Below are 26,436 nucleotides of genomic sequence, written 5' to 3' on the forward strand. Positions count from 1 at the left end.
ACAGGCGACTGGTTCTTCCACCATGAAAACGCGCCGGCCCTCACCGCCGTCTCCGTAAAGCAGTTTTGACTAAAAACGGCGTGACACCGATTGTCCACCCCCCACTCTGCCATATTCACCGGATCTAGCCCCCTGTGATTTCTTTTTGTTCCCCATATCTTCAGGTAACAAAATAAGGAATAAAATATATGGTACAATAGATGGAAATGAGAGGATATGCATTTCCGGCGTTACACGTGCCCCACATTGTCTGAGGATGTTCGTGTAACCTAAACAGACTCAGAAAATGTCCCAAAAAGGAAAAACAGCGGAAATGCATATGCTCAAAACATCAGGAAAATTTAGCGTTAGGCTAATTAACCATAAATCAATTTTTAGACAATAACAATTGAGTGGAGACACTTCTAATCTTATTCCACTCTGTCATCTTGCACAAAGGAAAACAAGTTGACAACATATTAAAATTCATAGAAAACATAGAAATTGGTTTAGCTATTCTAAAATCAGCATAATTCCTAACAGTATCAAGAAATTGAATACTATTTACAAAATTAATCAGAGTACATGGTCATAAAAACAGGTAGATCAAAATACGCAAATTAATAATTAATTACATAGAATACACATTTTTATATAACCTTTTCATAATTAATATTCTTGTCATGAGGGTTCACTTAACGCTGAACAAGGAAATAATACACAGCAGATCGAAAAAAACATAAATATTGACAGCAGAATTATTTCACATCAGCTGTCCGGGAAAAAAAACAACTCCGCCTTCCGTACCCGCAAGTACAAAGAATGCGAAGAGCGGCACAAAGCCGACAGCGGCTCCACCTCGCCAATATTGTTGCGCCCGCCTGTGCGGCACGCTTGATTTCACTCTCCTGTGTAACGGCGTTTCCAGAACGTCCGTTTCACTGAATTATTTCGGAAAAAATCACTCCCGAGCAATCTCAAGGAGTCCATTAATACTGTCACAGTGGATAACTCAACACTGTCCATCATCACACGCATGTACTAGCCTGAAACTTAAAACAGCGTCTAAGTACATCGGTAATGACTAGTAAACACTTATTCATGAAATCTTACAGCTAGTTACAAAATCATATTTACATTCCTTAATCTACTGTGACTGCTGAAAACTTAAAATATCAGCTTGGATTTTTCAATTGATTAATAATCAGTTACTCTTAAATCATTTAATCAAAATTAATAACTTATTAATTACAACTTCTTTAATGACCTCTTGGTCAGGCAAAAGCATGTCAACCTAGCAAATCCTAAAATCTTACACTCTATATTTACATACTGTACAAATTACCCATTCTGTGGTATTAATCAATCCTTGGTTGGTACAATTTCAAGTCTACAATGTTCCTTATACCTGATAGTTTTCCAGAGCTTGGATACTCTAAGCAATAAGCATTTGTGTGAGGTATACCAATGACTTTATATAAACAAACTTAAATTTAGAGATTTCATTGTCTATCTCGCTCGATTTCTCATGAGCTTTTACAAGTACTAAGTCTCCGACTGCAAACTTAGCAAAACGCGCTTTGGCGTCATGACGACGTATGCGAGCATCGGCTTTTAGCTTCGTTATTTTTTCAGACCAATACTAATGTCAATCCGTGGAGGGAATTTATTATTTCTTCCACAAGTCCCGGTTTGTGACGTACATGTCAAAGTTTTGCTTTCGCAATTAATTACTGCGCGGTACTTTACTAGCCAATCTAACCCGCTATAATTACTTCCGTAGTTAAGTCTGGCACGACGACAAACTCTTGTTCAAATCGTGCCCCACATATGTCGAAGTTGACAAAAATCTGTTTTGTTAGCGGTTTACTGGCCTTCCCAGTAGCACCGATAATTTTCATTCCTGTTACTGGCATACAGCACTCAGTTCTGCACTGGTGTCAATCAACACGTTTAGTTGTAGGCCATGCATATTAACAGACACTACTATCTGTCTACACCTATCCTCGACTGTTTCTTTATTTTCCCACAATAAATCCTCGTCTATATCCAGGTCATTCCAGAAAAACCATCCGGCTTTGATCCTAAATCCGGATTATCTGGCGGCTTTTTCAGCCTCTGTTCACATCCAGTTTTAATTTCAACACGTTTGTCCTGAGGCTTAGTCTGTAGCTTCGCCTCCAATACCGAAACCTTTTCCTGTAACTCGTCAACTAGTGAGTGTTGATTCCTCTTGATCTCATCTGACAATCTACCTGGAGGAATGTGCCCAGAGGTATCTGCAATTACTTCCTCTGGATCTGCGCAACCTTATCAGAGCATTCACACAAGGTTGGCGCCGGTGGCAACACCTACAATGTGCTGACATGAGGAAATTTTCAAACCGATTTCTCATACGCAAACAGCAGTTGACAGGCGTTGCCTGGTGAAACGTTGTTGTGATGCCTCGTGTAAGGAGCAGAAATGCGTTCCATTACGTTTCTGACTTTAATAAAGGTCGTATTGTAGTCTATCGCGATTGCGGTTTATCGTATCGCGACATTGCTGCTCGCGTTGGTCGAGATCCAATGACTGTTAGCAGAATATGGAATCGGTGGGTTCAGGAGAGTAATACGGAACGCCGTGCTGGATCCCAACGGCATCGTATCACTATCAGTCGAGATGACAGACATCTTATCCGCAAGGCTGTAACGGATCGTGCAGCCACGTCTCGATCCCTGAGTCAACAGATGGGGACGTTTGCAAGACAACAACCATCTGCACGAACAGTTGAACGACGTTTGCAGCAGCATGGACTATCAGCTCGGAGGCCATGGCTGCGGGTACCTTTGACGCTGTATCACAGACAGGAGCGCCTGCGATGGTGCACTCAACGACGAACCTGGGTTCACGAATGGCAAAACGTCATTTTCTCGGATGAATCCAGATTCTGTTTACAGCATCATGATGGTCGCATCCGTGTTTGGCGACATCGCGGTGAACGCACATTGGAAGCGTGTATTCGTCACCGTCATACTGGCGTATCACCAGCCGTGATGATATGGGGTGCCATTGGCTACACGTCTCGGCCACCTCTTGTTCGCATTGACGGCACTTTGAACAGTGGACGTTACATTTCAGATGTGTTACGACCCGTGGCTCTACCCTTCATTCGATCCCTGCGAAACCCTACATTTCAGCAGGATCATGCACGACCGCATGTTGCAGGTCCTGTACGGGCCTTTCTGGATACAGAAAATGTTCGACTGCTGCCCTGGCCAATACATTTTCCAGATCTCTCACCAACTGAAAACGTCTTGTCAATGGTGGCCGAGCAACTGGCTCGTCACAATACGCCAGTCACTACTCTTGATAAACTGTGGTATCGTGTTGAAGCTGCATGGCCGTTATTACGACCAGAGGAGGTTGTTCTGGGTGCTGATTTCTCAGGATCTTTGCACTCAAATTGCGTGAAAATGTAATCACATGTCAGTTGTAGTATAACATATTTGTCCAATGAATACCCGTTTATGATCAGCATTTCTTCTTGGTGTAGCAATTTTAATGGCCAGTAGTGTAGATTCACAGATATGTTAGTGGCTCGATGCCGTCTTAAGTTATAGAACCCAGCATGTTTCCCTGGGCGGCGAGTGTTCATCAGAGACAAGGATATCCTCAGGAGTGCCCCAGGGAAGTGTGACAGGACCGTTGTTATTCTCTATATACATAAATAACATGGCGGACAGGGTGCACAGCTACCTGCGGTAATTTTCTGATGACGCTGTGGTGAACGGTAAGGCGTTGAAGTTGAGTGATTGTAGTAGGGTATAAGATGACTTAGACAAAATTTCTGTTGGTACGATGAATGGCAGCTAGCTCTCAATGTAGAAAGATGTAAGTTAATGCGGATGAGTAGGAAAAAGGAACCCGTAATGTTCGGGTACAGCATTAGTAGTGTCCTGCTCGACACAGTCACATCGTTTAAATATCTGGGGGTAACGTAACAAAGCGATGTGAAATAGGAAGAGCATGTGGGGATTGTGGTAGGATAGACGAATGATTGACTTTGACTGATTTTGAAAATTCTAGGAAAGTATAATTCATCTGTAAAGCAGACCAGATATAGGATGCTAGTGCGACCTATTCTTGAGTACTGTTCGAGTGTTTGGGATCCGCACCCGATCGGATTAAAGGAATGTAACGTCCCCTTTTCAACTATTATACATGACTGTGCTTAAACTGACATATAATATTTTTAGCGCAACGCAATCTGACTATCAAAGATCCCTGCAAAAGAATGGCCCTGACTAACATTAAACTATACCTTTCACAAATCACTTACCTCACAAAAATCTTCGCTGCTCAAGCTACTGCAATACAGCGAGCGCCACTACTGCCAGCTAAATAAAAGATTCAAACTACGGAAGGCACTAACTACTGATAGGGATAGTTAGCAAATGAAAGATATTAATAGAGAACAAACAATGTATTTACCTTAATATCATCACAAGTTATAATATATATATCAGTTCATGACAAATTACAAACCTCCGCCATCTCTCTCCCCACATCCACCACTGCTGGCGGCTCACCTCCAACTGCGCAACGCTACGTGCTGTTCACATCCAGCTGCCTAACACTACAATGGCGAGTATTACAACAATGCAAAGCAGCCACAGACTGCACACATCACAGCCAGTGATTTTCATATTGAGCGCTACGTAACGTTGCCAATAAGAAAACATAAACAGCCTACTTACATAGAGAAAACATAAACAGCCTACTTACATAGAGAAAACATAAACAGCCTACTTACATAGCCCCCATGCTCCCCACAAAAATTTTTACATATTGGATTGGGCAGTGGCCAATACAGATTTGAAAAAAAATTTTTCATAATTACAATAACAAAGAAATCAAATGCACACACTTATTGATACAATGTTGGTCAAAAGCTAAAATTTTCTCACAGTCCATAAAGATAGTCCTGATTCATCACAGTAAAATAGCAGTGTTTTTCTCAAAGTCTGAGCAGTAAAAGAAAATGCACACAGAAGTAGTGGATTTCCATGCTGTCTTGAAGAAGTAGTGTTGTCCTTCCAACGGAAAGACAGTGCTGACTCTTGACATGCTGACAGATAATGGGCCACAACAGAGCAAACCCACAGCAGAGTCATTCGACGTTTTGAAGAATATTGTGGGTCATCAAAGATGCAGACCCACTGTAGTCCTTGTAGAGATAATGGTACTGGTGGGTCATCAAAGATGCAGACCCACTGTAGTCCTTGTAGAGATGGCCAGCAGCCATCTGTTGTGACTGTGCAGGTGCACAATCACCACTGAAGAGTCTTGCGGACAATATAGCAAGTCCATAAACCACCACTTGTGCACTCACAAAGTTTTTGAAATTGTACTTAGAACCAGCAATGCTGTTATCCAGTCCCTTGCTGAATTATTAACACACGTGCAAACACTAACAGTCCCTACTTCTCACATATTGTCCATATACTATGACCAACAGAAACGTGTGCAGTGAAATGTAACTTAATTTGAAGAACTGGTAACAATTACAATTTGGTAACATAAAAATACAATAACAAAGGTACAGAATACATTATTAAAAACATAACAATGCAGATAACATCTGTAGTACAGGCTTTACAAAAGAATCGAACTAACATATACATCAGTGGAATTATGACATGAGTACATACATAAAAGATCACAATAACTTTTGAAACATCAACTTCACACATGAGCATTAAAACAAAACAGAATTAATAATATCTAACATCTTTACAAAGTAAATAACATATTATTAATGCCAATTATATTCGAGGATAACAGTATTCCTCATCATAGTGAATGTAGCTTAATATTAAAAGAAGAAAAAATTCTATGAAACTACACAGAGACAGGGAGAAAACAAATACACAAGGGTATACAAACATATAGTGGGATAACACAAAAGGGAAAGGACAGGGTTTGTTTTCAGTGTAACATGTGGTACTGCAGTCCAACCCAAAACTTCATATATCTCTCCTCTTATTTCATCCTTTGTTTCCACCAAAAAAATTCTATCTAAGCATGCTTTCTGTATTTATATGTCCACACATTTCTTACCTCAACATTTATTTCCAAGAAAATACTACCTAAACCTGTTTTCTCAATGCATTTCTTCCAATTCATCGCAACTCATTCTCTTAGAGGCTACCCCCTCTTAAGCTAACTTAAATCTACTGAGCTCAGATGCTAAACTAAGGGACAAGGCAATGCAGCAGCACAAAACAATTAATACAAACAGCAATGAAAAGAATGCAAAATGGCAAAGCCAGCAGCAGTAAATGTAATAACTTATATCTAAACATGACAAACGCACAAGCAGAAAAAATAGTACACTAAAGATAACAATGCAGATAAGGGAAATGTATAATCACATCTTAATGTCTAAGTAATTAAAGTGGTGCACCACAACAACTTATTGTAAAAAAAATATTACCATGTACTTGAAAAGAATATTATGTATGCAGTTACTGTTACTAGTCCCTTCTTATTGTTCTTTCCTTTCCCAGTGCACCTTTTTTGAAGAATGTGGATCACAAAATTATTATTTAATAGATCTGTTGACAGAAAGTGTTCACATTAGCAAATGCATTTCATTTTATAAAAGCAATGCTGCAACACAGCTGGACACCAGATATCAAGGGAAATAAGCAACTACAAAAAGCAAAGCATAAAAATATCATTCAATAGTCATGTGTCATTTCGTAAGTCAGTAGCACTCAACTCTCGGAGAAAGACACTTGTCATAATCAGGTGTGCAGATGTACGAATATTTCCCATCAATTCATAAGCATTTCAGTAATTAGCACAAAGTGCGAGTAATCATATGTTTTCAAGTAACGAGGGTGTCGCATTAGCGATGAAAGGCACACCCTAATGGCTTGTTCTCCAGGTGTTTGACACAGCTGTGTGCCCACAACGCATTACAAAAATCATATGTTTTCAAGTAACGAGAGTGTCGCATTAGCGATGCCCTCTACAAAGGAATGTCAACAGCGAGTTTAATGGCCTCCCTTTTCTTATTTCTCCACCTCTGTCTCTGAAAGGCACTAATGGCTTGTTCTCCACGCGTTTGTCGCGCAGCTGGGTGCCCACAACGCATTATGTGCAGGTGGTCACTTAACTTTCTTACGGAAATATTTACGACAGCAGTTTCCGCTACAGTGACAGTCTCACATAAAAATATTTCACAGGTCAAGAATTAGCGTTGCAAATCTGTAGAAAGAAAATCCTATAAATATAAGTGTCCAAATAAAATATTCGTCAGCATTGTGATACAGTCACGCATTTACACACACATTTCATAACTCTTAAAGTACGATTCTCGGTTTCCAACATCCTTTTTCACAAGTCAGCGTCCCTAACCACTATTCATTACTCCTTACCTTATTCGTCGACACTTCTTCAATATTGCATCATAACAGATAAGTATCATAATCAAATAACTCATATAGCATCAGCCTATTAATCATAAATATACCTCAGCAGCATAATACACATCGTCGTCGTAAAAATAACATCATAACACCTCAGTCAAATCTCAAAATCGTCGTAGCTTGCTCCAATAATTAAAAAAATTCTCTGCTCATGTCAAAAGTGTCATCTGCCTCAAACGTACTTTAAAAATCATGATCTCATACCAAATACATCATTCAAAGCTCTCATAGTATCACAATGATTCCGAAAAAACATGAACAGTTTACAAAGTACAGACAAAATACAATTTCATAAGTGTGAAGTTATCCAACTGTGTAATTGCGTAAACATCTGTCACTGACGTAGTAAAAAAATGTTTATCTCTCAGTTAAATGATCAGATAGCTGTGTAATTTGTGTGTTAGAGAAATATGGTACCGATGTGTAAAATTGTATAAGCAAATACCATATTAGCTAGGGTTCCTTGTGGTTGCCACACACATGGCACACAAAGTAAGCGTGTACCCCCCTGAGGATTAATGTAATTATACCCTCAGGTGTTACAGATTACACCAATGGAATGAAATATATCACGGAAAACTTTCTTTGTAATTCAAAAATCTTTAAAAATAAATGTTTTAAGTATAAAATTGATCACTGAAATGCGTGTCCTGTAGCGCTAAATGTGCATCTTGTTGTAAGATAATCTCTGTGGAAGTGTCGTAGTTATTTTCCTCCGAAAGCTAAGTTCTGCAGAAGCCAATGTACTTACCTCATGATAAACAAAAGTGAAATGCTTTGCGTATAGATATCGTAGTTATTATGCTTATTGGCGTGATGAAGAAAGTACTGTACAGTAACGTATTGTTGTGCCACGAAAAAGCTGTCTCATTGTTGCTATACCACAAAAGTTACTACTAAAACATGTTTTTCTTTCCAGAAGAATTCAGAAAACTGTGCAGATATAAAACAGATACACCGCAAAAGCAACATTGTAAATTGTCACTCATTAGTAGCGTCGTGATAAAAATCGTGTAGCTGTCACATAAACTAACCTCTGAGTCATCTGGTATCTCTCAGAAAGCACTTTAAATACAGAATGTATTTTCAGGTAACCAAAATGTTGCATTAAAATCTCATTAGCAGTACTGGTAAATGTTCTAAGTATGTGAGCCTTATAGTCGTTACGTAATCGTGCAACTAACAAGCAAGAATGTACAAATACAACACTGTGTCGTCTGTTCACTATAACAATGCATTCGTAATTTCTGTTTAAAAATGTTCCCTAGGTTCTAGACTGGATATTTAACTTCAAACATTGTTGCATGTTAACAGTTTCTTAAGTCTGACAAAGCATACTAAAAATGTGAAGTGAAAAGTTATATGACAAAGACAAAGTTAAAAAGCAGATTATCTTTCAATAAATGGTTTTACATGTGAAATGTGGTGTAAACCTTTACTCTTCCTAGTACGCAGAGTTTCAACTTCAACGCAATTATCATGTGGTATACGTCGGATTCTGTATGGTCCATTGTAAACTAGAAAGAATTTGTGACTCAAGTGTTTCTTCTTATGTGACAATGAATGAGCTTTAATGAGAACTTTCTGACCAATGTACAATTTCTTTGCATTTGCTTTACCGTGTAGTTTTCTCCTTCACTGTGGCAATCGTGAATGACCGATCGCATTCTTACAGCTGGTTCATTCTCTAAGTAGCCACACATAAATTCTAATCTGTGTTCCAACGACCAGTTGGGAGGAAAACAATGAGAGAATTGATGGAGCCATGCTTGTGGATGAATGTCGTTGGCAGAATTCTTAAATGTTTTGAATTTACGTGTAGTAATGAACAGCTTATAGTCAAAATCGTCATGTCGGCGAGTCGCATATCGGTCATTGTTAGGTCGTGTCGGCCGTTCCATCTCAAAATTCGGTGCACATTGCCAATTTCTTTCATAACTTCCGAAATGCCCTGTGTTATTATTTTGTGGCTGTTCCGTATTTCTAAGTCCCTCTTCCCGTGTTGGAGCGCGAGTGTCCTCTGAAATACGTAATTCTTGTATTACCTGTGTCAGCTGATCTTGTACATCCCGGATTTCTCTTTGGTGTTGTGTATTAATTTGATTCTGATTTTGTTTGAATTTTCTTATTTGTTCATACTCTTCTGTGTCAGTGAAGGCTACGGGTCTTGTGTCATTCAGATCATCATCTACCTTTGTAGATAAGTTAGTGACCTGATCCGAAAGTTCGGCTACTTTCTCCGATAGTGTACTTATTTCTTCAGTGTGTTTTTCTGAACCAAGTTTCAGAGTATCTACTGTGTCCTTAAAGTTTTCCTGAGTTTTTGCAAGTTGCGTAACCGAATCGGTAGATGCAACTGAGTCAAATTTAGCTTGCAAGGTCTCATGATTTTCATGAACAATAATTTGCAGTTCTTTTATGGCTGCTTCGTGATTCTGTAATGCATTTTCATGCCGCGAAAAAATAGGTTGAAAATGCTCACAAATTTGTGTTTTTACGTCATTACAGACTTTTTGACATTTCGATTCAATGTTATGTAACTCAGTAGTTAAATATTCACGTGTTTGTTCAAGTGTTTGTTCCAATGAGTCTAACTTTTTAAGATTTTGTTCCACTGTGTCTAACTTTTGAAGCTTTTGCTGTGTTTGTCTCTGATTTTGTTCCATTGTGTCTAACTGTTGCTGTGTTTGTCTCTGATTTTGTTCCATTGTGTCTAACTGTTGCTGTGTTTGTCTCTGATGTTGTTCCATTGTGTCTAACTTTTCAAGCTTTTGTCCCATTTGTTGCATTAATTGTAATAACAATGCACTGGTGTCTGAAACATGTTCCTCAGTGCTTTTCGGCAGTGAAGTTGCACTGGCAACATTCACATTTTGACAAGTGGAAAATGTGTCTTGACTCATTTGAGAAAACGGTGGGAACCCAAAACCTGAGTCTGCAGTATTTGCAATATTGTGTTCTGTCATTCCCGATTCCTGAGGCGAGCTGTTGCCGACCAATCGATCGATAACGCTTCCCTGTTCACTACCTGTTTCACTGTCTACACCATTGTTTGCCGCCCGCTCCATTTCCCCATGCGCAATTACCAAATTACTACTTTGAACATTAGTTAATTCATTACTCTGCGGCGCTAACACACTGCTTTCATCTTCACTGTCATTTTTTAGTTTACTTTGGAGCCTAGTATTACGTTTTTCACACGCCATTATTGTCACAGTATTTCACACGATAACACAGAAAAGCGCAATTTGAAGAGCAAAATAAAATAACATAGCAATGGAAATGTCTACTTAATTGCCAGCGCAGCTGCGAAATACTTGGTGCAAATCTACATGCATGCCACAACTGTTTTACTGTACAACAATGAAAGGCTACAACTACAAAGGAGATTCTCTCTACAATTACGCGCTAGCAATAAACAAAAGCTACACTAAATACACAAACTACAAGAAAAAATCAGAAGATTCCAGTGAGGTATCCTAGGCTAAGGGTCGACATATGTAATGTCCCCTTTTCAACTATTATACATGACTGTGCTTAAACTGACATATAATATTTTTAGCGCAACGCAATCTGACTATCAAAGATCCCTGCAAAAGAATGGCCCTGACTAATATTAAACTATACCTTTCACAAATCACTTACCTCACAAAAATCTTCGCTGCTCAAGCTACTGCAATACAGCGAGCGCCACTACTGCCAGCTAAATAAAAGATTCAAACTACGGAAGGCACTAACTACTGATAGGGATAGTTAGCAAATGAAAGATATTAATAGAGAACAAACAATGTATTTACCTTAATATCATCACAAGTTATAATATATATATCAGTTCATGACAAATTACAAACCTCCGCCATCTCTCTCCCCACATCCACCACTGCTGGCGGCTCACCTCCAACTGCGCAACGCTACGTGCTGTTCACATCCAGCTGCCTAACACTACAATGGCGAGTATTACAACAATGCAAAGCAGCCACAGACTGCACACATCACAGCCAGTGATTTTCATATTGAGCGCTACGTAACGTTGCCAATAAGAAAACATAAACAGCCTACTTACATAGAGAAAACATAAACAGCCTACTTACATAGAGAAAACATAAACAGCCTACTTACAGGAAGATACCATAGCAGTTCAGAGATGGGCTGTTACATTTGCTATTGTTAGGTCCGAACAATACGGAAGTGTTACAGAGATACTACGGGAACTCAAATCGGAATCCCTGGAGGGAAGGCGACGTTCTTTTCGTGGAACACTACTGAGAAAATTTATAGAACCGAGTTTTGAAGGTGACTGCAGAGCGATTCTGCTGCCTCTAATATACACTGCGCATAATGACAACAAAGATAGGATACGAGAAATTAGGGCTCATATTGTGGCATATAATAGTTGTTTTTCCCTCATTCTATTTGCGAACGGAACAGGAAAGGGAATGACTGGTGGTGGTACAGGGTATTCACCGCCATGCGCCCTAAGCTGGATTGCAGAGTATCGACATAGATGTAGCTGTAGGAGGCATTATTACACACCTAGTAATTAGATATCTGTTATACTCGCAGCAGAACCAGGAACTTCTATGTTACTCATTCCGTCAGTTGGTCAAATTTCTCATATCAGCGGTTTTTTTGGTTGGTCGGATGTGTTGGGAGGGAGGAGAGGCGAGTTATTACTGATTTATAGGTACTGAAATATATTTCAAAAACTGAATATTTGTGACATCATTTAGAAGTTAAAGTAAGAATGAAGAAAGTGTTGCTATGGTATCTTTTACTTCGCTTATTATGGGCTGACGGTAAAGATAATTTTCATTAGCATGAAATGTATAATTCTAATTAGACAAGTTTCGGATCCATAGTTAATAAATGTGTCCTCTATTGCAATGCAGTTTCTTCCTACACCTCAATACATGTGTTTTAACATCACCCAGAACTTAGTCTGGAGAAATGCGGTCTATTACAGAGGCCTAGAATTCTGACGATGACCCTGGTCTTAGTTAGCATTAGGTTTCAAGTTCTTCAGCAACGAAGATTCCTCCTCGACTGACACTATTGTCTCGAGAGTGGACACCAACTCGGTATTTTGGCACGAAAAGTACTCAGACAATGCCAGAGCGTGGGAATTGGTGACACACTCTTCCTGCTTGCACTGGCAACGTGAACTTTGAAATGCAGACACTGCTGAAAGCTGGAAACATTTATTGTTTGCGTAACTGGCTTTAACTCACAGTTCAGTGATACATTTGATGTAAGTATATGTCTTATATATTATGTATGTCATAAGTAGCTATGAATACTACGACTGAAAACAATTACTGATAATGTCTAGGTGATGTCCTGTCGCATTAAATCGTTCCTTTGTATTTTATTACAGTTTATGAACTTTTTCAAAACACATAACGGTCCTTTCGAAACATTTTCAGTGGTGTCTAAGTCATCTTATATCCTCCTAAAGTCACTCAACTTCAACGCCTTACCGTACACCACAGCATCATCAGAAAATTACCGCAGGTTGCTGTCCACCCTATCCGCCATGTTATTTATGTATATAGAGTAAAACTCTTAAAGCGTCTCTGTGTAGGCTTATCAATTCAATTCAAACAAAAAAGCGTAGAAAATGTTCAACATTATAATTATTTTAATGAAATTACAAACGACGATGTTCCGAAAGTAAAATTTTGAAGACAGTTTCTAGCGAAATATATGAGCCCAATTGTGCACTGCAGATTTCATATTTCCTGTATGAAATGTTGAAAGAAATTGTCTCTGTCTCTGTTTGTGGACACGCACGTCTGCTACGTCCGCATTGTTCACAGTTTGACAACAGCTTTCCCGAAGTTCTCACCTCGCAGCATACCGATGAAGGCTCTGGGAGTGTTTTCAAAGCCTTTGGTCACAGTCTCCCTGTACTTGATTTTACCCTCTCTGACCCATTTCGTCAGCTGGCTGATGCCCTCTTCCCAGCGGTCGTGATACCGTGCAACCGCGCAACCCTCCAGTCGGAGCTGCTGCGCAAGAAATGTGAAGGGCAGGTTGACCAACTTCTGTTGCTCGAGGTCGTTGTACTGAGAGATGGCGCCAATCACGACGATGCGGCCGCGGTACCGCATGTTGCTCATGACTGCAGTGCTTATGTCGCCTCCCACGTTGTCGAAGTACACGTCGACACCATCTGGGGCAGCCTGCTTCAGGGCGGTGGACACGTCTGTCTTCTTGTAGTTAAAAGCGTGATGGAAGCCCAGGTCCTCCTTCAGCCATTTCACCTGAAAATAAGAGACATTCGTCATGGGTGTACAAGATGCTGGATCGACTTATTTGCCTAGTTATCTACAAAGCACAGTCCTATACTATAAAACAAGAAGAATTAATTCTGTCTATTTTGAGAAAACAAACTAGAACACCAGGAAGAGTTCCATGACGCGGTAGCTTATTCTCTGTCCCACTCACGCAGCGGAAAATTCCACTGCTCCACAACGTCACCATAATACACTGAGGTGACAAAAACCGTGAGATACCGATATGGGTATACAGGGTGTTACAAAAAGGTATGGCCAAACTTTCATGAAACACTCCTCACACACAAAGAAAGAAAATATGTTATGTGGACATGTGTCCGGAAATGCTTGCTTTCTATGGTAGAGCTCATTTTATTAGTTCTCTACAAATCACATTAATCATGGAATGGAAACACACAGCAACAGAACGCACCAGCGTGACTTCAAACACTTTGTTACAGGAAATGTTCAAAATGTCCTCCGTTAGCGAGGATACATACATCCACCCTTCGTCGCATGGAATCCCTGATGCGCTGATACAGCCCTGGAGAATGGCGCATTGTATCACAGCCGTCCACAATACGAGCACGAAGTGTCTCTACATTTGGTACTGGGGTTGCGTAGAAAAGAGCTTTCAAATGCCCCCATAAATGAAAGTCAAGAGCGTTGAGGTCAGGAGAGCGTGGAGGCCATGGAATTGGTCCGCCTCTACCAATCCATCGGTCACCGAATCTGTTGTTGAGAAGCGTACGAACACTTCGACTGAAATGTGCAGGAGCTCCATCGTGCATGAACCACATGTTGTGTCGTACTTGTAAAGGCACATGTTCTAGCAGCACAGGTAGTGTATCCCGTATGAAATCATGATAACGTGCTCCACTGAGCGTAGGTGGAAGAACATGGGGCCCAATAAAGACATCACCAACAATACCTGCCCAAACGTTCACAGAAAATCTGTGTTGATGACGTGATTGCACAATTGCGTGCGGATTCTCGTCAGCCCACACATACTGATTGTGAAAATTTACAATTTGATCACGTTGGAAAGAAGCCTCATCCGTAAAGAGAACATTTGCACTGAAATGAGGAATGACACATTGTTCGATGAACCATTCGCAGAAGTGTACCCGTGGAGGCCAATCAGCTGCTGATAGTGCCTTCACACGCTGTACATGGTATGGAAACAACTGGTTCTCCCGTAGCACTCTCCATACAGTGACGTGGTCAACGTTACCTTGTACAGCAGCAACTTCTCTGACGCTGACATTAGGGTTATCGTCAACTGCACGAAGCATTGCCTCGTCCATTGCATGTGTCCTCGTCGTTCTAGGTCTTCCCCAGTCGCGAGTCATAGACTGGAATGTTCCCTGCACCCTAAGACGCCGACCAATTGCTTCGAACGTCTTCCTGTCGAGACACCTTCGTTCTGGAAATCTGTCTCGATACAAACGTACGGCGCCACGGCTATTGCCCCGTGCTAATCCATACATCAAATGGGCATCTGCCAACTCCGCATTTGTAAACATTGCACTGACTGCAAAGCCACGTTCGTGATGAACACTAAGCTGTTAATGCTACGGACTGATGTGTTTGATGCTAGTAGTGTAGAGCAATGAGTCGCATGTCAACACAAGCACCGAAGTCAACATTACCTTCCTTCAATTGGGCCAACTGGCGGTGAATCGAGGAGGTACAGTACATACTGACGAAACTAAAATGAGCTCTAACATGGAAATTAAGCGTTTCCGGACACATGTCCACATCACATCTTTTGTTTATTTGTGTGTGAGGAATGTTTCCTGAAAGTTTGGCCATACCTTTTTGTAACAACCTGTATGCAGATGGATATACAAGAGTAATCCCATAATTAAGGTATCCTATTTTTTTTATAAGTACATAGGCCTGTTTATTTCTACAATGGTGTACATCAGTTTACAGTTTAAACATTTAGCTATTTCTCGACATAATCACCATTTCTGTCGATGCATTTTTGTAGACGCTGTTGCAGTTTTTGTATGCTCATGTCATACCAGGTCGCCGCCATGCTGTTCAGATAGTTATGAACCTCTTCTTTCACCTCGGCGTCGGAGCTGAATCGGTTTCCGGCCAAATGTTCTTTTAATCTAGTGAACAGGTGATAGTTACTGGGCGCCAAGTCAGGACTATAGGGTGGTTGGGTGACTATGTTCCGCTGAAACTGTTGCAGGAGAGCAAGCGTATGCCGAGCGATGTGGGGGCGAGCGTTGTTATGGAGAATGTGGATACCCCTGCTTAACATTCCTCTTCTCTGGTTCAGAATTGCCCGTTTGAGTTTTTTCAGAGTCTCACAGTATCTGTAAGCGTTAATTGTGGTCCCAGCGACACTAAGTTTGTGATCCCTTGGTGCCTCAGAACATGTCCTACCAACCGATCCCTTCTTCTAGTCAAGCTGTGCCACAAACTCCTCTACTCCCCAATTCTGTTCAATACCTCCACATTAGCTGTATGACGTACCCATATAATCTTCAGCATTCTTCAGTAACACCACATTTCGAAAGCTTCTATTCTCTTCTTGTCCAAACTATTTATCGTTCATGTTTCACATCCGTACATGGCTACACTCCATACTAATGCTTTCAGAAACGACTTCCTGACATTTAAATCTATGCTCGATGTTAACAATTTTCTTTTCTTTAGAAACGCTTTCCTTGCCATTGCGAGTCTACATTTTATATCCTCTCTACTTCGACCATCATCAGTTATTTTGCTTCCCAAATAGCAAAACTGCTTTATTACTTTAAGTGTGTCATTTCCTAATCTAATTCCCTCAGCATGACCTGACTTAATTCGACTACATTCCATTATCCTAGTTTTGCTTTTGTTGATGTTCATCTTATATCCTCCTTTCAAGACATTGTCCATTCCATTCAACTGCTCTTCCAAGTCATCTGCTGTCTCTGACAGAATTACAATGTCATCGGTGAACCTCAAAGTTTTTATTTCTTCTCCATGGATTTTAATACCTACTCCGAATTTTTCTTTGGTTTCCTTTACTGCTTGCTCAATATACAGATTGAATAACATCGGGGAGACGCTATAACTGTGTCTCACTCCCTTCCGAACCGCTGCTTCCCTTTTATGCCCCTCGACTCTTATAACTGCCATCTGGTTTCAGTACAAATTGTAAATGGCTATTCGCTCCCTTTATTTTACCCCTGCCACCTTTAGAATTTGAAAGAGTGTGTTCCAGAATTGGCGTAATCTCTCGAAAAACACGTCCAGGTTGGTTGGCTCACTGGACCTCGTCGTTAATCGATTAGGAACATTCCATTTTGGGCCAGATCGCCTCCCTGTGTCTCCAAAGCGCAACTTTAAAGCTCTCCGCTATCCAGACAGTTACGAACGGTACCTCTGTTTCAGGATGGGGAATATTATCCTCGCTACTCAACACCTGTATCTATACACAATTGAAGAGCTAAGTAACACATACCTTGGCGTCAGATCCGGCGAAGCCGATGACAGTACAGCCCTTGATGCGCGCTATCTGGCCCACTACGCTGCCGACAGCCCCGGCAGCGCCAGTGACTGCGACCACCTCTCCTGGCTTGGGTTTGCAGATATCCAGCAGCGGGAAGTAGGCGCTGTTGCCTGGCATGCCTAGGACTCCCAGGGACAGCGACAGAGGCAGGTCCCCCAGGTGTGGCACCAATCTGGGCGGCGATACGTACAGGGGGGGCTGTGGCCTGCCGGAGCCCACATCGGCCACCGTGCGGTCGCGCCACCCCCAATACGCCACGACGTGCCGCCCCACTGGAAAGCCGGGAGCACGGCTCTCCACGATCCGCGCCACCTGTGCGTAGGCCTCTGCATTACACCATCGCACTGCTGCGCTAACACAAGACAGTTGTACAAGTAACAAGGTGCTTCGATCTTCCTGGAAATACGTCAGTAAATCTCTCCATGATACTCAGCACCTTTGCTGCAACATCTGGCAGTGTAATACTGTTAGCATTTACAAACACTCTTGTTCTCGATAAATGAACCTGTGTCAAAATATGCCACAGTAAGGCCTACAATTCTAGATAGTTCATCACAAATAAGAGAAATCTCATCTACAGAGACTACCTCATTGTGAAATCCCCTCCCACTTACAACACTATCACACAGTAGCAGTAATATACAGTTAAATCACCCCCAAATACTTGAAACATCCCCTTAGAAAAATTTATGAATTACTGTGCTGGTAAACCTCTTATGTTATTTGATTTTCCAACAGCTGAGCAGAACCGAACGTACTCAGACATTTCTCTCTCTACTTATTCTGATCAACACTAAACTGACACACAATATTTTTAGCGCAACGCAATCTGACTTTCAATAATCCCTACAAAAGAATGGACCTGACTAACAGTAACCTATACCTTTCATGAATCACTTACCTCACAAAAATCTTCGTTACTCGAACTACTGCAATACAGCGAGCGCCAATACTGCCAGCTAAATCAAAGATTCTAACTACTGAAGGCACTGACTACTGATAGCCATAGTTAGCAAATGAAAGATTTTGATAGAGGACAAACAATGTACAATGTATTTACCTTAAGAGTGTTCAAAAATCAATATATATATATAAGTTCATGACGTCCAGTCTCTGATGGAGCAGATCATCCGCTCTCAAAATTCCGCCATCTCTCCCCCAACTGCTGGCGGCTCATCTGCAACTGCGCAATGCTACACGCTGTTCACATCCAACTGCCCAACACTACAATGGCAAATATTCCAACAATGCAAACCAGCCACAGACTGCACACAGCACATTCAGTGATTTTCATACAGAGCGCTACGTGGCGTTACCAACATAAAAACCTAAACAGCCTATTTACATACTCACTATCTCCACATGTCTGGATGCTATACTAATGCATCCCAACAATTCTTCCTGTCTCACTGCTACAGCTGATGACAAAATACTACGTCTTAGTATCCCATCAGTCCAAAAAGTTTCAAGACTGGATTCAGAAAAAAATAGAAAAAAGTTAAGATGGTTGTTTTTGTGCCTCAGTTGACATTATAGTGTCCCAAAGAACGGTCATAGAACCATGTGAAATGGTGAGAAAAGTACTTCTTTGGGATGTTGCTCACCTCGCTCGACGCATTGGCTTGAATGTCGGTTACATCATCAAAGCATTGAACCTTGATGTGAATATATGCACTTTGTCGTTTTGTGATAGATCACCTGTGATGAATTTTTCCAGAAAATGACTGTCCGGGTTTTGCATTTCAGTCATGTCACAGTTGGTGCCACACATTGTTGTTCTTCTCTAAGAATCTAGGTGTGGCTTAGACTCTGTATATACTCTTATCTTCTTCAAAACATTGATGAGAACGTCAGGGAACACTTCATTTGGAGCTGTTGCACCACTGCAATTTCTAGCACAATAACATTGGAAACAGGACGTTTGCGCGACCACTACTAAAAGGGGAAATGAAAGGCAAGTAGGCTTCAAAAATTCGATTTTCAGATTTTAGCATGTTTGAAATGCCTGGTCTTTCCTGCGTGAAACAGTTTTTGTTTTATACAAATAGGACAATTTTTTCGTGAGATAATGGTTCAAATGGTTCAAATGGCTCTGAGCACTATGGGACTCAACTGCTGTGGTCATCAGACCCCTAGAACTTAGAACTACTTAAACCTAACTAACCTAAGGACATCACACACATCCATGCCCGAGGCAGGATTCGAACCTGCGACCGTAGCAGTCGCACGGTTCCGGACTGCGCGCCTAGAACCGCGAGACCACCGCGGCCGGCCATTTCGTGAGATATGATGGTTCTCCTGATTCTCTGTGCAATCTGGCATTCAGATGCCATGCCTTCCTTTTTGCGCCATGCAGAGATAATGCACAGCATTAAATTAAATTAAATTAAATCAAACCCATATTTATAGACCTTTGTAAAGATACCTTGTTGAAGAAATGTCTTCATGGGAAAACCCAAAATTTAAATAAATGTGTGAATTCTGTCATTTGGAATCGGTTACCGAAAACTGTATTTGTTCAGCTTACAACCCTCAAATTTGGTGTTTATAATGCTATTTTATGCTTCAGTGATGGTTTAATTAGAAAACTGGATGTATTGGAAGTATTAGGCATAAAATATAGTGGAAATACTGCATGATCCTTGTTGCAAGTAGATAAAGAGAGAATCCGCAAAGCAGATATTGCTAATTTAGAATGCACAAAAGAAGCCAGACAGAAGAGAAGAGGGACCAAGAGAAGAAAAGAAGATCAGTATGATTCAGATGATGCTCAGCATGGTGGAAAAAAATATTAGTGGTAAGTATTCTCATCAATGACTATACTAGAATTGCAATATTAAACATTAAATGGATTTTTCTCAAAACTAAATTTTTTTTTACTTTCAGGTACCATTATTTGATAAACTAATGGGACTAGAAACATGAAATTTGGTCAATTTGTACTGCAGATGGTAATAAGTTATGACAAGTAAAGTGAGAACCACGAAACAATCAGAAACTGTTGTATAATAATTAATGAACAAAAATAGTTAAATTTTACTACCGAAAGAATAAAAAAATGTTTTCTTCAAGACCACGAGGTATTATGTTCATTTTACTTGAATATTGAGGCATATATGTTATTTATATGCAGTAAGAATTTCATTGTTTTATCACTTATAGTTCTTTTGAAAAGTATACCTAATCAATGGGTATAATAGCATCGGCAGAATAGGGATAAAAATTGCCTTCCATCTCCCCTTAACATTGCTTGCACACAGCTGACTGGTCCAGTGCACATCTGTTGTTTACAGTTGTTAGTTGGATTTGCGGCCGTAATTACTGCGCTGACATCACTCGTACGCCAACATCAAAACCAGGTTCGGAAGTTTTTGGACTAATAGTGTACACACTTTTCAGATTCCCACTGCACTACACTCTTATCCAGGTGCTCATTCGGTATTCCACCAAAAGAGAGCCGTCACACGGCAGGCGTACTTCGTCGGTAACTTTTTATGGCATTCTGGTCGCATGTTCAAACTCCGCCGACATGTTCTTCAATCAGTTAAATCTGTCTGACGGCATTTTTTGTAGCAGACGACTTATCCTCTATTAGAATGAACGACACCCTCTACTAATTCTTCCATACAACTACAGATATGCCTAAGACTAAATTTTCCTTCTCAACTGTCCCTACTTAGGACCACTGACCGTACAAAATTTAATGATGTACTATTACTTACGAGTGAAGAACATTCAGTGAAGCTACCAAATCATGCAATCATACAGCCTTTGTTAGCTACAGGGTGACAGTTATTGAACTATATGAAATAAAATCGCTATAACTTCCGCGCGGTTTGCGTTAGGACGTTTAAATGGCGCGGTTGGCCACAGGGGGTGATGAGGAATAGTATAAGCATGCCCACACGCCTTGTTGTTGCCCACCAGCTTCATTTCGTCAATAAGCAAAATTGGCGCGCTTCGGGGTCTGAAAAGCTACATTCTCGAGTCGAGAAGTCTCTTCACCCTCAACGGGTGACTGTGTGGTGTGCAATGTACAGTCACGGAATAATCGGTGCGATATTCCTTGATGGCACGGTGACTACGCAACGGCTTTGGAAGACGATTTCATCCCCATTATCCAAAGTGACCCTGATTTCGATAAAATGTGGTTCATGCAAGACGGAGCTCGACCGCATCGAAGCAGCAGAGTGATGTCCTGGAGGAGCACTTTGGGGATCGCATTCTGGCTCTGGGGTACCCACAGGCTACTGGCATGGTCCTCAATTGGTCGCCATATTATACGGTTATGAAGACATGCGACTCGTTTTTGTATATTAAAGACAAGACGAACAGCAATAACCCCAAAGCCATTTCTGAGCTTAAAACAGCCATTCCGGAGGTCATCGACAGCATCGATGTTCCGAAGCTTCAGCGGATCTTGCAGAATTTCGTTATTCGTCTGCGCCACATCACCGCCAATGATAGCAGGCAGAGCGAACATGTCATAACCTGAATTCGAATGTCTGTAGTGACGTTTACAATAATAAAGTGTGTGCACGCCGTTGTTTGTAACTAATTTATGTTTTTTTCATATAGTTAAATAATTGTCACCCTGAATGTTAAAAAATCAACCCAGCATACAGCAGTGTCTGATTTTGAAGTTAAGAGAAAATAAGAGGGAGAGAGAGAGAGAGAGAGAGAGAGAGAGAGAGAGAGAGGGAGAGGGACAAATAAGATGTTTTGTATGTTTTGTTGTTGGTATTTTTCTTGTCATTACGTGCATTTGAGTTTTCCCAGTTCGACGATGACGGCGCAGAAAGTGACATGGCTTCACATACTGTATCGACACTGTGAGCTGCAATGTTACTTGCTTCATTCATAAGTCAGATGGCCTCAACTGAAATCGGAAGGACTGGTTTGGCTACCATCATACTGTTATGACAGCTGTCACAGGAAGTAGGTCGTCCGAATAGAGAACACAAATATCGGACCCAAAACTGGATGTTATCCAAAAACAAAATATGGGTACTGAATACACTGATCACGAAGAAAATTCATTCGTTATCGTGCACGAAATTTTGAGTAATCTTGCTTCGAGCAAAATTAAGAAAACAGAGCTTCTTTTATTAATTCTATCTTTAAGTACAATGTGGTATAAACATTTGGTATTTAAAATTTTATGTCGCTGTAATAAGAGCTGATGGCAAGTCGGAGCTGTTGTGGCTCTAGCCTACAGATATATCTCTCGTGACTTCAATTTTCTAACCTGTAAGAGCACTTATTTTTTATCGTGTCGGCACCAAAAACTGAACCAGTTAGCAGTAGTATATGATATACTTGATCCACTTTTTGAACTAAGTGGATGGATAACGACAAGTGTCTTAGTTATTAATTATCTAATCAATTGTTTATCTACACTGAAATTATCAAGCACACACCCACCCACCCACCCACACCCACACACACACACACACACAGACACACAAACAGGCACATACACACACACACACACACACACACACACACACACACACACACACACACACACACACACACACTCAACAGAAAACATTAATCTGACACACTTTATGAGTTCACAACGGCAAAACACATCATAGAACTACCAACAAATTTCTAAATATTGGTAGGGAGTATAATGCTCTTGTTAACGTACATTCTGATAGTTACTGCCGCGATTGCTGGGACGTACCATACTATGTGAAAAGCTCACATTATTATGCATTAGCTGTGAACGAAGTGACAATAAATCAAATGTTTATCTAAATCTCAAATTATCTCACTTGTTGTTTGATAATTTGCTAATTATCATAAAAACTCGGGGAGTGATACGACAATTTCTGATAGTGTAATCAGCTGTACATACACTGATAAGTCAAAACATTATGACCACTTCTCAGCCCGACGCAGCATGCTGCCTGGTGGCATTGAGGACACGTGACGCGGTAACAAAAGTATATGGGGTGCAGATAGGGAAATCCACTGAGATAAACTACTTTGACAAAGGGCAGATTATTATTAAGCAGAGCCTGTGAACTAACACCCGAAAACGGCGAAGTTGGTCGAATTTGACGTGCTAGCTTCGTGAGAAGCTACGGAAAGAGGTAGAAGGATAGTGAAACTACCTCTAGGAGCTAAATGGTTGGACGTCCACGTCTCTTCACAGAACGCGGGGTTCGGAGGCATGTTTGCGCTGTAGGATACATGGTGACGTGTGACATCTCTTTGAAAGAGCACACAGCTGGTGTATCCGCAAGTGTTTCGAAGCATACCGTTCATCGTACACTGTAGAACATGGAGCTTCACAGCAGACCACCCGTACGTGTTCATATGTTGACCCTACGACATAGTCAATTGAGATAGGAGTGGGCATGGGACAATCGGGATTCGGCCGTCACGCGTCGGCTCTTCGGGTAAATTACATCTTTGCTACACTCGGTCGATGGTTGTCTTCATAAATGCCGTCATCGAGGTGACCGGCAGCTCAAAACGTGCAGCGCTCCACGGACACAGGCTGGTGGGAGCATTATTATGCATGGGTGACATTCTCCTGCTCTCACATAGGGCCTGTGGTAGTAATCGAAGGCAAGCTGACGGCTGCAGACCACCTGCATAGCCCACAACCGTGCTACTGTTGTTTGCGGAGCATTATAGTGAACTGACGTTGATGTCTCGACGACCAAATTCGCCTGATGTAAATGCCATGGAACTCAGCTGGGTCACTATCGGGCGCCACCAATGGAAATGAGAAGCCCGTTATTTATGCGAATTAGATGACCTAATGCCACATATCTTCACAAATCCAACAACAAACAGCGGGATCCCCGATACACAGAATCAGTGATGTAATTTGTTTCAAAACTGACCAAACAAACTGTTAAGCAGGTGGCCATAATATTTTGGTTCATGGGTGCATAGTTGTGAAAGAAAAACAGACCGCTTCAAATTGTGTCCAAAACAGTTCTCAATAAACCAATCTCTCACGCGTTTCTTGTTAACTCAGTCCAAACACAGATTGAAATTAGTTCGAAATTCAATCGCCATGTAGCAGGTAAATAAATAAATGTCTTGTGGCTAGGGCCTCCCCTCGGGCAGACCGTTCGCCGGGTGCAAGTCTTTCGATTTGACGCGGCTTCGGCGACTTGCGCGTCGATGAAGATGAAATGATGGTGATTAGGACAACACAACACCCAGTCCCTGAGCGGAGAAAATCTCCGACCAATCCGGGAATCGAACCTGAGCCCTTAGAATTGACATTCTGTCGCGCTGACCACTCACCTACCGGAGGCGGACACGTAGCAGGTGAACAACTGTTATCAGTGATTTGGGAAGGCTAATGGCGTCAGAAAGATAAAATAACATTTAACTCATAATGACGTGTCAAAAAATGACGTCGCTGGAGAGCGACGAGCGAAAGTTTGCATTTTCCTCACGAAACGTCAGTGACGTCACTGGAATGATGCCGCTGGCGTTGCATGTGAGTGCCCACCTCGAGGCTCAGGGTAACCGTCTGGATCAGATTATAAACGACGGGAAATGAGAGGTACTTTACCTGAGCGCCGTAAAAGGTGTCGCCCACTTTTTGCATAGCTGTGTGAACCTTCTGGAAGGGGTCGACACTAAAGTAGACTGCCTCGGCCAAGATCTGTCCGTCCTTGACGGGCGGCAGGTCCTCCTCCTCGATGCGGAAGTCCTCGGTTCGAGGCTGCCCTTCGAAGTGTCGAACGAGTACGATTTTGCGTGCCTTCACCATGGTTGCTGCTGCTGTTCTGCAGACGTGTGAGTAACCTGGGCTTTTAATACGATCACCGAGGCCTTATCTCTGTGGTTTACGTCATCATTATATTTAACTTCGCTGGAACCTTACCGCGCTGTTATCGGTGTATCTTTGATTTACGCTAGCGTGATTGACCTGCGGTACGTTGGACAAAGTAGTACTGATTGCGTGTGGTATAGAGGTAAAGCGTCGTATGCCGTCGTAACAGTAAGGTATGTTGTGCAACACTGGACCCTTACCTAGCTGTTATCAGGATATCTGTAGATCTCCGGTTCATTGTAGCAGAGTAGTAATATTTACGTCCGGTATGTTGTGAAATGTACTGAAAGACAAGTTCTTATTAAGAGCAGATATTCATACTCAAGCTATGCTGCTGACTAATCAATGTTTGCAGAAGGAGAACATCATATTTACACTCCATATTTTCAATTTATTTATCTCACTTTTGGTGTTAATTTTTGACCTCTCTCGAACTTCCTTTCCTGTTACGATCTCCGTCGCAAGGAGTAAGGTCAGCACCAAAAGTGCAAGAACCAACGCGGAACTAGATTTAACAGTTCAAAAAGCTGAAGTTGGAGAATTTTAGTTCTTGTAATGAGCAATTAAAAAATTTGCTTGTGTTGCGACAAGTGCTCAAACTAACAAACCTGCCACAAAGCATTGGAAGCACCAGAGATGAGAGTGGGTAAGGTTTCAGTTTTCTCACCACCAATGATTCCGAGGAAGAACCTCTATGAGTAGACTTACATGATCATCTTGATATGATTGACATAGTGGATGATCAGTCATGGAAATATTTGAGATATTTCTGTGGGAAACAATTGCTGAGGTATGCCTCCTTGTCGAACAGCGATTGGACTCTTGCTGAGAGAAACTTACTTATTCTTTGTGTATCAATAATTGACTGAAATTCTCATTTCTTTAATCATTTGTTTTGATATAAATATGTATCATTTGTACACGTATGTATATGCTATAAGTAGCTATGAACAGTATGAAGGAAATTAATGATCACAGAGTTCATGGTGTCCCATAGGGCTCAGTCTTGGATCCCTTATTGTTTTTAATATATATTAATGACGTGCCACTCTGTGATCATGAAAATGCAGAGCTAGTCCTTTTTTCTGATGATACAAGTATAGTAATCACAGCGAAAAAACAAGAATCAGCTTAGGAAATTTTAAATAACCTCTTTCATAAAATTATTGAGTGGTTCTGTGCAAATGGACTCTCAATAAATTTTGAGAAAGACAGTATATACAATTCTGTACAGTAAATGGCATAACACCATTGATAAATATGAACAGAAGTGTGTTACTAAGGCAGAATCTTCAAAATTTCTGGGTGTGTACATTTGTGAGAAGTTTAATTGGAAGAAACACATTTAAGATCTGCTGCAACGGTTAGATT

The 26,436-nt window shown here is 41.1% G+C and overlaps 1 protein-coding gene across 1 annotated transcript; it reads right to left on the reverse strand.

Moving 5' to 3' along the window:
• Window positions 1-13,267: 13,267 nt before the first annotated feature.
• Window positions 13,268-25,002, reverse strand: LOC126417114 (prostaglandin reductase 1-like). The gene is made up of 3 exons (XM_050085009.1): window positions 24,802-25,002; window positions 17,202-17,645; window positions 13,268-13,720 (listed from the first exon to the last, which is right to left on the reverse strand). The coding sequence occupies exons 1-3, from the start codon at window positions 25,000-25,002 to the stop codon at window positions 13,268-13,270; spliced, it is 1,098 nt and encodes a 365-aa protein (XP_049940966.1).
• Window positions 25,003-26,436: the final 1,434 nt, after the last annotated feature.

The sequence above is a fragment of the Schistocerca serialis genome, chromosome 8 (assembly GCF_023864345.2).
Source record: "Schistocerca serialis cubense isolate TAMUIC-IGC-003099 chromosome 8, iqSchSeri2.2, whole genome shotgun sequence".
Classification (NCBI taxonomy): Eukaryota; Metazoa; Arthropoda; class Insecta; order Orthoptera; family Acrididae; genus Schistocerca; species Schistocerca serialis.